Source organism: Seriola lalandi, unplaced genomic scaffold, assembly GCF_002814215.2.
Source record: "Seriola lalandi dorsalis isolate HSWRI2012SDOR001 ecotype SW California unplaced genomic scaffold, Sedor1 jcf7180002049946, whole genome shotgun sequence".
NCBI classification, from domain to species: domain Eukaryota; kingdom Metazoa; phylum Chordata; class Actinopteri; order Carangiformes; family Carangidae; genus Seriola; species Seriola lalandi.
Window position 1 is genome coordinate 67,822 of NW_019520499.1, and position 15,648 is coordinate 83,469.

The 15,648-nt window shown below is 38.8% G+C and overlaps 2 protein-coding genes across 3 annotated transcripts; both read right to left on the minus strand.

The window, feature by feature from the left end:
* Nucleotides 1-399: 399 nt before the first annotated feature.
* Nucleotides 400-4,706, minus strand: tmem11 (transmembrane protein 11). 2 transcript variants are annotated; one of them, XM_023398833.2, is made up of 2 exons: nucleotides 4,600-4,706; nucleotides 400-2,691 (listed from the first exon to the last, which is right to left on the minus strand). In XM_023398833.2, the coding sequence occupies exon 2, from the start codon at nucleotides 2,682-2,684 to the stop codon at nucleotides 2,175-2,177; it is 510 nt and encodes a 169-aa protein (XP_023254601.1). In that variant the 5' UTR covers nucleotides 2,685-2,691; nucleotides 4,600-4,706; the 3' UTR covers nucleotides 400-2,174. The 2 variants fall into 2 exon arrangements, with proteins under 2 accessions (XP_023254601.1, XP_023254600.1); XM_023398832.2 differs by lacking the exon at nucleotides 4,600-4,706 and adding an exon at nucleotides 4,156-4,261.
* A 933-nt stretch (nucleotides 4,707-5,639) lies between these two features.
* On the minus strand, nucleotides 5,640-9,311 carry natd1 (protein NATD1). Its single transcript, XM_023398834.2, has 3 exons — nucleotides 9,122-9,311; nucleotides 7,833-7,951; nucleotides 5,640-7,371 (listed from the first exon to the last, which is right to left on the minus strand). The coding sequence occupies exons 1-3, from the start codon at nucleotides 9,219-9,221 to the stop codon at nucleotides 7,255-7,257; spliced, it is 336 nt and encodes a 111-aa protein (XP_023254602.1). The 5' UTR covers nucleotides 9,222-9,311; the 3' UTR covers nucleotides 5,640-7,254.
* Nucleotides 9,312-15,648: the final 6,337 nt, after the last annotated feature.

Sequence of the window (15,648 nt, forward strand, 5' to 3'; positions counted from 1 at the left end):
AATGTAGGTTAGGAAAACAAACAACAGGAAAACAAAGTCTGGGTGATAACTGGAAAAGTGGCAAGCTTTTACCATGCCATGCCATTTCCATTTACCAATGCCTGGGGCATTGCTATACCACCAGACCCAGTGGTGTCACCCTAAAAGGTTGATAAACAGCCAATACATCAAACATCCAAACTCCTGTGCATCAGCACTAATGTCAGCAGCAGGTCAGCTGACAGATAATTAGCCTGCTCTGGCCACAAAACTGCAAACTATTAAGGTTGTCTTGGGTCGTGTCTCTGAGCACTCTTCCCATTGATTTAAGTGTTTCTGTCCCCATATATCAGTACTGCTCATCCCTTAAAGCATGTGTACAGTGTGAGAGGCAATAGCACTGGGAGTTTTGACATGCTCTGTATTCATATATGCATTTTATTTTATTCAATTTCAAAATGAGGGAGCTAGGGCTCAAAACACTGTGCCCATGGTTCTCCAGGTCCAACACAGAGCAAAGCAGAACCAAGGCCAAGCTTGTTAAGTCAATGTGAACAAAGAGCACAGCAAGGTTTGCAAACTGAATCCCCTCCAGGTTAAAGCCAACAGCAGGGTCTCAGTCGTCTGAGGTGCTGCTTTCATATACTGTACACAGTTATTAAGAAACTGTACATTTAAACCTATGTAAGCACCACTGAGGTACAAAAAAACAAAAAACAAACAAAAGCACCTTGTAAATTATAGGACAACAGGATGACATTTATCAGTGTAAAGAGTTGAACATTGTCATTAACAACTGAACTCTTTGCAACGCTACTATAATGCTTTTAAACCAGTGTAAAACGTGTTGTTTCCCTGTTCACGTTAGGAATTGATAAACTACTGTGACAAAGTGAAGGCAAGCCTTTTACGACTTTTTTGTGTTAGACTGCTACCAGTTGCAGCTGTCTGATGGCATATATGTGAACACACTAGTTACTGAAACCTTTGAATGTTACAGTGCATTTCTGATACATTGTTTGCTGGACCTCTTAAGGGATTTCCATGAAATTCTCAAGGAAACTTTTCATGACCAAATGTACAATAAAAAGGTTTCAATTTACTCAATCTACAATCAAAAAAATACATGTTTGTGGAAAGTCAACTACCCTTATTGTGCTAACCCTGTCACTTAACTGTCACTCTGGGTATTCAACTTAATCACATTTAAATTCCACTTTATTGTTCAATAGTTGCAGGTCTCTCATTATATCACAGTTCATCCTTCACTTCATCCATACTTATTTTTGTTCATCTCATAATTAGCATTTCCTCTTCCTGGGAACCAAAATTTTAAAACTGCTGATATAGACAGCAACACATGACAAGCACCATTGAATAAACAGAACCAAGAAAGTGTGAATTTAGAAATCAGCTGTAAAATTCTTGTTCAACTAGTTTCTATTTTTAATCTTCTATTAAGAGAGTTTAGCTTGTTGTTAATCTAATATACATTATTAGAAGCGTATGTGAAATGTGACTTTTCAAAAGTTAGTATTTTTTCTCAAGCGATGACACTGAGCCACATCATTATCACACAAGATCTTACTTGCACTCTTTCAAACAAGAAAATCTACATGAACAAGACACAATCTCAAAAAAGTTGCAGCTATTTGCTCCTTTCTGGACATCATGTAGAATCCATTTAATGAAAAAAGTAAAATAAAATACAGAAAAGTGAGTTTGAAATATCCTAATGTTTAATGAACGGGTGATGTACTGATCAGCAAGAAAGGGGTACAGTAAAACTACGAGGGAAAGGGGAAAGAGCTTGATACTCAAAACATGTCTGTTCGTTTCAACTGCAATACGATTCAGTCCAGAGGAACTGCTGCCATACCCTTGTGCGCTAGCTTGTTGTGTGTCAAGGATGCAGGTGGAGGGCACAGGGAAGAGGCGCAAGGGTACTACAGAGATAAATGTGCTGTTGTTGTCACATAGAAGTAAAGGAAATGTAAGGGATAAACAATTCCTTCTAGTTTTTACTATATCCCTCTGATCAAAGTTCAAAATGGAAGCACCCACCACATGTGTGGAGCTAACTGCTGGGCCTGATCTGACTTCCACTTTTCTTACATCTGGGGTGGATAGGTTCTGTTTTTTTTGTTTGTTTTTTTCCTTTTTCTGTTGGTTCTTATACCATCTTCAGAGTGCACTCATACAGCATAGAGTTCGTAGATCTTCTTGGCGCAATACGCCAGGGCAGCCAGTGCTATCGTATTATGGAGTCTCTTTCTGTGGATGTCATCCCTGCGTACCAATACCACGGGCGTTGAGGAGGTGAGTGTATGCAGGGGCAGCCGCGAGAGTTTTTGGCTGTCATATTCCACCTGGTACTTGCAGCAGGGGTCAAACTGCCATGAAATCCCGTAGAGGGCAGCACAGGCCACACTGAGGGCGCCAGCGGGCAACGCCACATAGCGCGAGTATTCAGCAGGTAGTGAAAGTGGCGTCAAGAGGCAAGCAGTGCCTGACAACACGGCCGTCTTGTGCAGGCAGTTGCCCACTGTAATCCAACGGGCTGTCTCATCTCCGATGCGTGTGGGCTCAATAACAATGTATTTATACTGGGCCTCCAGTGCCTGCTCCAGCTCATACTCAAACTGGTCCTGCGCATTCTCCCCATTGTAGATCTCATGCACAATGTAGCAGTCTGTCGCCGCCATCACTCCCCTGTGCAGAAACAGAAAAACAGGCAGGGAACAGTGAGAGAAAGGACAGGGAGAAGAGTGAGTTTGATTTTCCTACATTTCTACACCAACCATCCCATTTTTGTGGACACATGAATTTTAGCCAAGACAAACATTTACTGCTATTTTTTTTGTTTCTCAACTGAATTTCCTCAGGACTTACTATATCACAAGAGTCGCAAGTATTACTACTGTAACTAACACGTAATCTGTTATATGCATGAATAAATGATACTTTTAGTTGAAGTAAAGAAAAAAATGACATGCCATATAGTGCAGGATTTAATTAAACAGTTAATTTGTTGCTATGAATCAGTACATCGGTATACTAACTACATTATTATTAAATGAAAAACAATTTCCATGATCGATAACTTTATCTTTTCAGTGTCTAGTTAAAATGATACTTTGATAGTTTCTATATATATGTATGACCTCCAGAGCATGGCATGAGACATGGTGTGGAATGTGAACACACTTTTACAACATTATGACACTCACTTCACTTCAAATAATTCAATTTTTTTCAAATGCAATTACTTTTTTTTTTCTTTAATCAGTCTAACTATGAAATGACAAAATTACTAAAGTCAGTTTTTGTGGCTGTGTCTACAACATACTGCAGTTTGAATCAGTAACCGACACAACTTTGATATTTTTAAAAACCATTTACTATTTCTGTCGATCATGATTGACATGATTTATAGACTAACATTTTTGGTCCTAAAGCCTATGTAAATTGATATTTCCCGCTTGTTAGTAAATTGTGATTAAATATAACTAAGACGTGTGTAGGGACAGTCTCAGGCCTTCCAGTACATGTTGACAAGATGACAAGCAAGCCCTAACGGCTAGATAGATAACAGGCTTATTTGGCTTCAAAACAGCGGGACGTCGGCTAAGGGGGTAAAGAATTTAAAATTATATTGAAAACTAGCGAAAATCATGTTAGGATCAACGAGCAAGGAACGTAATGTAGCTAAGGGCAGGTTAGATAACATTAGCTGACTCGTTGCATGGTAGAAAGTTGGAGGACTGGCCAGCTAAGTTAAGGGACGATTTACTTTCAGCACAGGTCGACAAACACAGCTGACAACACTGCTAGCTCAGCCTGGATTGTCCAGCATGTGAGCTGAGGAACATCATAACAGCGACCGCACCAACGCGCGGTTAAACTCAACTTTCCTTGCAGTTAATCGGTTGGTGTGAAAAAACCAAAACATCACATGAGCTACTAGTTTGTTTCCTTGCTAACGTTAGCTAGCTACAGACGTTAGCCCGCTAACGTTAGCCAACCATGGGATAAAATTCCTCCTTGTCGTGTTGGAATTTAACCTTAAATTCCAAACGATATTCACGTTTGGGGTCTGGCAAATGACGAAATCGACATAACGACGTATCATTCTAAAACATTTTCATTTAATGCCCAAGATGTGGAGTAACTGACCTCTCCCTGCTCACTGGGACACCGCGCCTCCTTCCCAGCGACGCCATGTTCGAGATACAACCGTGATTGCAGTTGACGTATGACGGCACCCAGCCTTCTGGGTAATGTATTGTATCAGTGCAGTCGACGCATCACTTGGACACGAATGTGGACTACTGTTCCCATGATGCTATAAAGACAGAGTACCTGCCTTTACGTATTTTATTATAGCACACAGAAGTTTGAGAGGTCAGACCATATTCCTTATAAATCTAACGCAAACGAACGGAGGTATGTTTGTTTAGAGCATAATAATTAATCTAGTAACTGAACACCAAATAATTACAGGAACCATTTATATATTTAAATCGTTAATCGCGTTCACAATTAAGTCGGTTGCAACATACTGTATACAGTATAATATAATGTCTAGTATTTGTATTTTGTAGATTTCTGGGTACTTACCCATATTGTGTGCTCACTTGCTCTGTCTGTGTCCCCCTGCGCTAGTATGAACTGCCTGTCCGCGTGCTGTAACCTGAAGCGGGCTGGATGAAACTACACTAATGGCTACGTTCTGGAATCTGAGATAAGCTTAAACCAAACGCTGCGCCAGCGGCAACAATTGTGAACAGCTTAATGGGATGCTCGTGACGTATATTAGTACAAATCTAATCAATAAAAAATATCTTTAAAACTTGATGATTTTTGAATGATGTTAAAACCTGGTTTCTGGACCTGCCGTAGCCCCTCGAGGACATCAAATATTTTAACATCCCGTTAAGAATAACTTCATTTATGTGAATCGCTGAAATATTAATTAAACAAATCAATCAAATACCAAGCATGATGAAAGTAGTCGTAGATCCAGAATGGAGCCAGGATTTTACTAGTGAGGTCACGAATCTATGTATCTCCACTGCAGCTTGACCCTCCCTCCCTGACTCCCTCTGAATTATTTTTGATTCTTCATATTTTATTACAATTAACTGGTCGATTACATTTTCTGTTGATTTAATTTCAAGACCCGTCGGTCTAAATGTTGATGTTTTTCAGTGCCATCTCCATACAGCCATTAAGACATTTTAGTGGAGATAGTCTTCTATGTACATGACATGTTCCGCTGGTGATTCAAGTCCCCAAGACTTTAAGTGTCTCAGCTGGGTTTGTAGATGAACTGCTGCTCTCTTCAACAGAAGATTAGCTTTCATACCACCCATCTGTGGAGTGTTGCCGCATTGTTAACAGCACACCATGTGACACAGACAGTCCTCTCATAGCCTCAGTGCTTTTTTTTTTTTTTTTTTTACTGATGCCTCTGCCCACAATGTCAAATTATTAAATGTCAAGCATGGGTAGAGATCATTCTAAATTCTAAATACTGCTAACTTTTCTGCTTACCAAGTCCATTGAATTGCAACGTCAGCTCATGCTATTCTTGACACTGCCACCAGGTGGCGCCAAGACATTTTCAAACCCTCCACCAAGTGGCTGGAACAATAATGTCATGAGTAATGGATTTATTTATTTACCGACAATAAGAATGAAAATAAAAGTCTCAAGCACAAAAACAATATAACAAGTATTGGTACATTTTCACGCATTTGGTAGAACCACCTGCTCCCATGTTAAATCAGGCATTTATTTCCTCTCCATAAAACACACAAATATAAACAAAAACACAAAAAATGATATAATACCTTGACTACCTTGGCTTATCAATAGGTGTAAGCCACCTAAAGAAAGGGAAAGAGGTTTCCTGCAATTTCCTGTCAGTGATTCTTAGAGCAGATAGTCTGCCTTGCATGTTGGTCTGTCCTGCCATTGTGTGTAGAGGAACCTGAGGTATTTTTCTCCTCAACACTTTCGATTGTCATCAGCAATAGCTCCTGAAGAGCCAAAGTAAAGTAAAATGTTTCTCCAATGTTGACCTTTACCATGTTGACATCAGCTGGCTAAAGAAGTCTTGTGGGTAAGAGTAGAAAAAGGGAATCAAATGACAAGAAAAAACTAAGCTTCAGCCATCCAGCGTCATTTTCCTGAAGGACAGATCAAAGGATGGTTTCACACCATAGAAGGTAAAATGCCCTGAATATAGCAGTGCTGTTTTTAAAAGGCTGGTTTCAGCAGAAATATTTATCCATATCCACGCTGATGTGTGCCGCACAGTGACAAGCTTCACACCCAATTTATCATGTGTTTGTAACAATTAACACGTACAATGGAGAAAATTGCAGTGCCGCCAGAGTTAGACATTACTCACTGAGTAACTCAGTTTGTGTTCTTTGGTTTACAAATCCCTGCACCTCTGACTTATCAATGGACAGTAAGTTTCTGATACTGGGAGGAAGTGGACAGAGTAACAGTGGTACCAAATTGAGAATTTGGGAAAGTAAATGTCTTCAAAATACAGATTATATATTTTTAAAATCTATCCATTACCCATTTATGCCTATACCTCTTTGCAATTATCTGGAAAAAACATGTAATTAGTTTGATGTTTCAAAGATGCATGTAGCATTCAAAGCCTAGTATACTAACATTTCGAAAAAACAATTTCTAAGAGTGGAAAGTAAATTGAAAAAAATAACCAACTCAAAGAATATCAAAAGGGGGTGAAATATAAAAGTTGTCACCATTGCTTCCATACAAACCATCACAGAGAAAGACAGCTGGTTGGTTATCTTGTAGTGCTGTTCACAACCCGAGTCCAAAGGAGGACAAAAAATTTGCAACATAGGATTCGACTCACACATGTTCTCAGTACATACCTAATGCTTGCCTACAGTCAGTGATGGGTATACAACTTGGAGGTTTCTGTCTGAGGTAACAGGCTTCAGTTTTGGTTCGTTGGTTAGCTCATGTATACAAGTCGTGACCAGCGTGACCACCAGAGCGTGCATCCCTGTGTTATGGACATAACTGACCTGTCAGTTCAGCTCACGGTCGTCTTAGCCATGAGATCAGTTGTCTCTGGATTCACTCAGTGTCATGTGTAACAATGCCTGGAAGGTCCTTTATTGTATATCAGCCTGTGACTCCAAAGCATGCTGCTGCTGCCACAGTATTTATCTCCAGGGAGTCTCTCTCTCTCCTCCTCTCTGTCGGAGCCATGTGCGGTCATTGATAAATATGTTCAAAGTACTGAGGTTGAGGATTCTCTTTGACGTATTTTTGAATGTACCAGCAGGTCAAGTGGGCTTTCAGATCCTCTTCTACCACAAAATCCATGGCTGCCTGCCATCACACAAGCATAAAATCATATTTAAATTGCTCTGACAGGCACTTCATCAGACAACTTGTCATATGAACACTTTGGTAATTGATTTTCATATTTGAGCACTTGTACATTGTGTATTGCACATTCAAAATTCAGCTGTGAAGTGTCCTTGAATGATACCCAGAAGCAAATGTTGACTAGAGAAGTCATCAAAATAAGGTACTTTTTCACCTTTCATAATCAAGCAAGTTGGCCCTACAGCTAATCATTAGAGTAATTGGGGTTTGTGTGCACACAGTGAATTATTTGAAACTGTGATCAGTTGAGCTACAATCAAAATACTGGTTTTCCATTCCAAAATATTAAATTGTGCATGTTACAAATTGTTTTTTCAGAAATGAACAAGAAAAGAAAGAGAAACTCCCTCTCTTTTCCTAAAATTGAGTGATAAAAATAACCAGTCTTTTATGAGTTTTACCTTGGCCAGGTGCTTTGCAATTCCTCTCCCTCTGTAAGCATCTGGAACTTCAGTGTGTTGCAAGTCCACCGTCTTTTTTCCAACATATTCATAGAGAAGAACTGCACGATCATGTGATCCTAAGGGCAGACAGAAGTCATAACTCTCGGTTGTGTGTTAAGTTTGTCTCTACCCCACCCAGTTCCCTCCAGTTTACATACAGCAATTTGAACCGACCTTGTTAGGGGATACTGATATTACAAATGCAAATGTGAATGTTTAAGGGCTAATTTTATGTAGCAGATTCACAAAAATCTGTCACTATGCCAATCAAAAACAGAAAAAACCTTAAGTCGGCATGAATGCTACAAAGTTTTATGCTATATCTACTATAAAGTGTAGGCATTTATATCTTTGTGTGAGCCTCCTGTCTAAGTCTTTGATCATCTTAGAACATATACATATAACATATAATACTACAACATGGCTGCTCAATAACACATCGCCTAGCAGACAAGCGCATGTGGAAAAACGATAATGAGGCTGGTTGGAGAGAGACAGAGACTGATAAAGATCTTCATTCAGGCAACAATGGCGTCCACTTTTTTGCTATAAACACATATGACACTGCTGTATTGTATAATATCATCTAAAGTCCTAGATTATCTAAAACAATTTTCATAAAACGTTAAATGAAACGGACCTGGACATATACACACATTAACATACTTCAATAACCCTGTGTTTTAGTTTGTCATACACTGAACGATTCAATGTCTTAACATTTGGCAGAATAAGTGCCAAAACCCTGCCATAACTTTTAAAATAGTGATCTAGGAATATGAAATGATTGGTGCATTGGTTGGTTTTAAGCATAATTTATAAAGGTTGGTAGTGAGGGACTAAGTTGTTACAAAGGAACTTCACTTGGAAGGATAGTTGATATCTATAAATGTTTATTAAACTGTGTTTTTTGGCTGGATGCTACTGAAGGCTGCATGTTTGCTTTCAAGAAGGGAGTGAAGAAAATGTTTTCGTCGTGCCAAAAAAGAGGCTGGTGGAGTTACAAGTCAAGGAAGTCAGCAGCTTTAACCAAGCATTGTCGTCTGTTCAGTTCCTGACACGAAATAATATCTGAATAAAGACGTTGACACTTCGACCATGTGAAATGAATAACGCCTTTGTGTCTGAAATGGCAGCTGGAGTTATCAATAAAGGCACGACGTCGATGTTAGCAGCAAAGAAAGCTACACCAACCTCTGAGCTAGCGTTAGCTCGCTAGCAAGCTAATGTTTACATGTTGAACTTACCATTCAGTCTTATAACAAATTGTCGACGCTTTTTATCGTGCTCCACTTGGATCTGAGAGTTATTTGCATCGAAGGCATTTGGCTGTGCTGCCTGTGCCATGGTAGCTCGCTGAAGTTGACGATGATTACTAGGCTACTCTCCAGCGTTGCTAACCAGAAATGGCTAACATGAAATGATGAACGGTCAAAGCAAAACACTCCAGCCAACGAAATCAGCTGTGAGGTCACGTGTCGTCCAGCCAATCACCGCTGGAGCTGCTGGAGCTGCTGGAGAAAAGCAAACAGAGCACACAGTGAGATTTATCCTAATGTAAAGACTAAGATAACTATTATGTCCTTTACCGGGTCAAGGTAGGTAAAACTACTCTCTATAGTAAAATGCCTGAATTAAAATTGTCTTAAGTAAAAGTATTGTAAAAGTAGGCTATTCAATGCAGAAAAATGTCCCATGTCACCATGATTTAACATATATATATATATAGTACAGTAGTATAAGTATATATGCCACACTGTCATGGTTTACTGAGACACTTGAATAGAAGAGGGCCATCGTTAACGTGTGCTTTCCTCCTATGATGAGTCAAAATTTCTGCTTTGAAATAGGTCTCTTGATTACTTATAAGCACTGGACTTTGACACTCGAAAAAAATATGAACAAAATATATACAGTGTTTAAATTGCATGTCTGACAACATTAGTATAACATTACCACACAAATATGATCTGAGCAGCTCAGTTACCTAGAGCTCCCTCATGGCATTGCATTAATGTTATGATATAATTTTAACCTCTTGACATGAAAAAGGAAACAATTTCTCACTCCTCTCAAAATCAGTGTCTCACATTCAGTCTTCCATAAAATTTTTTAAAGTAATTTCAATTTTACTAATTTTTGCTTAATTTTTATAATCATCTACCATCTCAGTCTACAATTTTAGGCCACACACAATTAAATGACTAATTAGTTTAAGCACTTTAGCTTTCATTGCATGATGTGGTGTTAGAGACATTATAGTAGAGTAGTTCTTGGGTTATAAAATGTGCCCTTCTTCAGACAGGTGATGAATGTAAGAATTAGATTCTGATGGGTCAGATCAGGTCGCAGCGCACAGATCCACGGTGACAGCTGTGTCGCTGTGTGTCCTCCGCAGAGCAAATGCACAGTCAGCAGTCCAATCCCTCTCGGCCACACTTGAGTGAGTTCATGTGTTTACTGCTACTACCTTGGATTCTGCTTATGTAAAATACATACTGTGTCTTGATATTAACTTCATAGTCATTTGGAGCGTTCCTTGACATTAAAGGCAGGTACATCAAGTTCACTAAAATTACTGTGTAGTAATCCTGTTAAGCAGTTGGCCTAATCCCACAAAACTCTAATGGAGTTTGTCAACTCTGTATGGGATTACGTGTGTGTGTGTGTGTGTGTGTGTGTGTGTGTGTGTGTTTCTTTGGGACACTGTTGTATAGACCTGTTTGTGATTTGTTCTCTCTGGTTTTTGCGAGACTAAGAGGGAGTGCACTTGCAGACGGATCAATAATAATATCAGCCATACATTCACACTTCTAATTCAGTGTATTCTCATTGTGCTGCTGAGAATGATGTCCAAGAAGCAAAGGTAAGTCCCAGAAAATTAATTCATTTTAGCTGATGTACAGATAGATGTAAATGAAAAGGACATAATAAAGTACAGTTCTTTGGACACCACTTGTGTTGCTAGGCCAGTTTGCTGATGTTGACCAGTTAAGAAAGAAAGAAAACTCAAGGAGATAAATGCATTGCTGTGGCTACTGATCTTATAATTTGATTTTTGATTTTTGATTTTTTATAAAAAGTATCCTCAGATGGCAGCTGATAAATTGTGTAGATGAATAACATGTCTTGGGTTTATTAAAGAAAGTAATTTCTTTATTGACAAAAACTAATTTGATGATTGCTTATTTACTCTTGATGTTAAAGAGAGGGAAGAATTATTAAACTTGAATTATTATATATATTATTATTATACTCTCATTACTCTCATAATAATGCCAAATTATTTTGCATTTCCTGGCACCATCCTGCTAACTCTGTGTGCCAATTCACTATGTGTAAAATGAATTAATCAGACCTTTCCCAGAGTCGTAACCAGCTAAATGAGAGAAGAAGACAGTTTGTCACAGCAGTTATTTGACCACCAGTAATGCTTTTGCTTTGTTTTTTGTTTTTTATAAAACAGTGCAGTAGGCTAATTTGGGAGAGGACTTGTTATATTTTCAGATGTGCATAAGGAGCACAGAAATGATCAGTAACTTGAATCTAGCACTTGGGGTGAATCTCTTGTTCTCTGTAACACCCAGCATCAAACAGTAAGCATGCTGTTGTAGTGCACTTAAATAACTGTAAATGCCTATTACAGAAGGAAGAATACAGCAGAGTACAATGTGTTCATGAGAAAAATTACCAACACTCATCATTGACACGCATGTTTGTTCACTATATACTATTTCCGTTAACCTCATTAAGTTGCATTAACATCCACAAGCTGCTCACAAGCTGCCTTACAAGGAAATAATAATAATAATATTGTTGAATTTAGTGAAAGTGAAGCCTGCCAGGATGATTTATGCAGAACTGCTTTAATCTTATCAATAGCAGGCAGAATGAGACCCTGGTAAACACAAAGACCAACATACCTGCACAGAAGAAAGGGGGGAAGGTAAGTACCAAACTCATCTGGACATTCAGAAATGGTGTTCAGGTAATTTAGTAATGTTCATGACTTTTAGTCTGGAAATGAATCTTCTCAGAGAGACACAGCTGACTGATTTATTGCATTGACTTGAAAATGTTCTTGAAATGAGACATTTATATTCATGTGGTGAAGTATATTATTTGATCTCAATTCATTCATTAATTTCACATGGATAAAGGTCAAGGTAGTGAGGCAACACATGGCTACTACTTATTTTTTAGAAAAATTCATTTTTCCAAGTAAACCAGGATCGTTGCTGTTGCTCAGCTGTGTTGGAAGATTTGAACAAAATTGTAAAACGTGTTGCTGTTGTTGGTATGTGTGAAAATGCCGCACCATGCCAGAATAATTAAAATCCAGACTGCTCATCAGTCACTGGATCCACATATACCATAACAAATAAACTCAGATATAGAGTAATTTTGCAGTTTGAAGGTTGTTGTTTAATTTTGTGGAAAAAAGCAAATGTTCTGAATTTTACACGTCACCTGGTTGTATGTTTTGCTGGTTTTGTAATAACAGAAAAATAATCAATTTGCTCCTTTTTTGATTAGTTTTGAAGCTGTCTGGTAAATATATTTGCTGATGCGTTTAAAGGTTTGAAGGATAGTATCCTACAACATCCCCTTAACGTGGACACAAGTTCCTCAGAGTTGGTGCATATTTTTGCTTGCATTTGGTTTGATTTATGTAGCCATTAATGGCTGAAGATCAAATTAGTGCAGTTAAAAACCTGCACAAGTCGCTAAGTCAGGACTCTTCGAGCCTCTTCTAATTGATTTCTCTGTCGTGTGGTCCGGCCGCAGATTGATTACCTCTGCAGTTGGTGAGGTTGCAGACTGGAATAGACTTCCTATGTCTGATTGCTCTCCAATGCTCAAGTGTGATTAAGTTTAATGTGTGCGTGTGCGTGTGTGTGTGTGTGCGTGTGTGTGTGTGTGTGTGTGTGTGTGTGTGTGTGTGTCCATGACCACGGTGTTGGTCAGATGGTACTTAAGCAAATTAAGAGCTCTTGTGAGGATTAAAAGGTCCTCTCCAGTGGTGACTGGATTGTATGTGTCAAAGAGTCTGAGCAGGGATGGGGGTGAGCAAGAGGTGCGATGTATGACATCTAAATATTGTCATCCCCATAACTGAAAAACAGACAGAGCTTTCTACTGTCTTTTTGTGATTTATTTCCCTAGACGATCAGTGTTAAGCCTCTACTGTGGCTCTCTTTCTCTCTCCCCCAAAGGACCTGGCAGCGCTCACAGTGCCTGTATGTACTGGTGGTAAACAGGCGGGCAGCAGTGTGCCTAAGCCCAGTGGTAGGAGCAACAGCCTCAGTAGCAGAGGAAGTGACTCGACTGCTAGTGGCAGTAAAGTTGGTGGCAGTTTGAAAACAGGCAGCCTCAGCCACCGAGGCAGCCTTGGCCACCAGGGTACCAGACAAACATCTCACCCAGGGAGACCAGCTTTCCGCCTCTGCAGCAGTCGGAGTTTCTCGTCCCTCAACACCTCCTCTTTCACTGCTGCTCCGTTCATCAGGAGCAGCCGTTCTCTCAGCAGACTTGACCAAAGATCTGTTGGACAAGGTAAATTTATTCATGTTTCATTCATGATTATTTCTTTGTATTTCTTTGGTACAAATTAAATTATATGTCAGTCAAGAATCCAATAAGCTATATTTCTAAAAATCTAAATATAGTGGCTCATCTATATCATGAGATGATGATATAGATGACTTGATGACTTTTTTCTTAATTTTCACCACAACAAAGAAGCTGGTTAATAAAAATAATGCTAAAGATTATTGTAAGTAAATTGTTATAAAGATCCCCAAAGAAGCTTCTCAAATTGTTTCATATACAGCTGTTTCTTTGCTGCTGTCTCTGAAACAGATTCAGATCAGGCAGCTCCGAGCTCACAAGTTAAAAAAGGACAAACCTCAGAGAAGAAAGTCCTGGATTCTAGATGTCTGTCGTCCTCTGAGGAACAAATCAGGTTTGTTCTTTTTTTCTTTTCATTTTATTGCTGTTGGGTGAAAATACTGAATGATAGATGGTAGTAATGTTCAGTCAGTAAAAATTTGTTTTGTCATTAAGGGATAACAAAGACCAGTGTCATGGTGGTGATGTGGACAAAATGAAAACAAGCAGCTCCTCTGAGCCACCGGAGTCTTCCTCCTCTTTAGTTTCCACCAGTGCATGTCTTCATCACGGCAACAAAGTAAAGGAACAGGTACTTTTAGTTTTAGTTTATATAACTGTTTCTGACCCTTCACTGCTGATGCTGTCATTGAGAAGAGCTAGGGCTGTCACAATATCAGATTTTAATACACGATTATCATGGCCAAAAGAATTCATGATAACGATATTATCATATCTGTAGAAACAAGTTAAAAAAAATATTATTATTATTATTATTAATAATGATAATAATAATAATAATAATAATAATAATAATAATAATAATAATAATAATAATAATAATAATAACAACAATGCTGTCATTCAAATTAGGAAGGTGGAGGCGGTGGTGCTTTTGTTTCTGCATGCATTGTGTCAGTGTGCTTGGAGATCAGGGTTGGATGGTTTTTGTGTTTCTAATGTTTTTCATCCTTTTCATACCTTGGAAATTTGCATATTTGACTAAAGACATAATCAAAAAGGGTTAATGAAGTGCAAGTAGAAAAAAACCTCGGCTGCAGCTTTACCCTCTTTTCTGTGCTAGGAATTAAAACGGTCTGTTCCTGATGCCTTTCGCTCGTCTATCCCTCGGTACCAGGGGCTTAAATCCTTTGAATGCAAAGGTTTTGAGGCCTCTGCCAATGTGAGTCTTATTGTGAAATATTTTCATACTCACTTTGTGATTTCTTTCATTTCTATTGCATTTAAGGAGATTTGCTGTTTTAGTAAATGTCTCCATGTTGACTAGTTTTATTTCTGAAACATTAAAATAAAAAATGGTGATGTTCATTAATAAGAAATAGAAATTGATATAATTTGTGGATCATGCCTTTTTTATGCTCAATACTGACCAAGATTATGAGAAACAGTATTTCTCGGCAAATAAGATGCTTTACTTCTTCTTCAGCCTGACCTACCCAACTTTAACAAAGGATGGCTGATGCAGCAGGATGCACCTGGGCAGGTGAACTGGTCATTTCACTGTCACTTTTGGAGGCAATGATGTGGCAATGATTTCAGGATGCACGAGATGATCCTGTGCATTGTCCTATTTTATTCTGACTGTGAATGTGTCTCCTATAGTGGCAGAAACACTGGTTTGTCCTAACCGACCAAATCCTGAGGTTCTACAAAGATTCAATTGCTGAGGAGGTGCGCTGGCGTTTTGTTTTGTGAAAAGAAAAACAAAAGAAAAAGAAAAACATACTTTACAGTTGGTGAAGAAGCTCATATGTCTGTCAGTGTGGCAATTGATCCTCGCAAACTTGAATAGGATTAAACAACAAATCACGAGCACTTCAAACATGACATCAGACACCACAGACATATGACACTCTGCTCAACATTAACTGCGAGTGAATGTCTGAATGCAGGTTCATGATGCAGACATTTGCCCTAAGCTGTCTTGTTCCCTGATTTCAGGCAGCTGATGTGGACGGTGAGATAAACTTGTCCACATGTTTTGACATCACAGAGTACCCAGCTCAGAAGAACTGTGGTTTTCAAATTCATGTGAGTTCAATAGTCACTGCAATTTACAGTCTAATAAACAAGAGCCTCATACAAAGCAGTTTAATGAATCTGACAACATAGCTATATGTCATCACAGGTGCTGCGGTCTCTA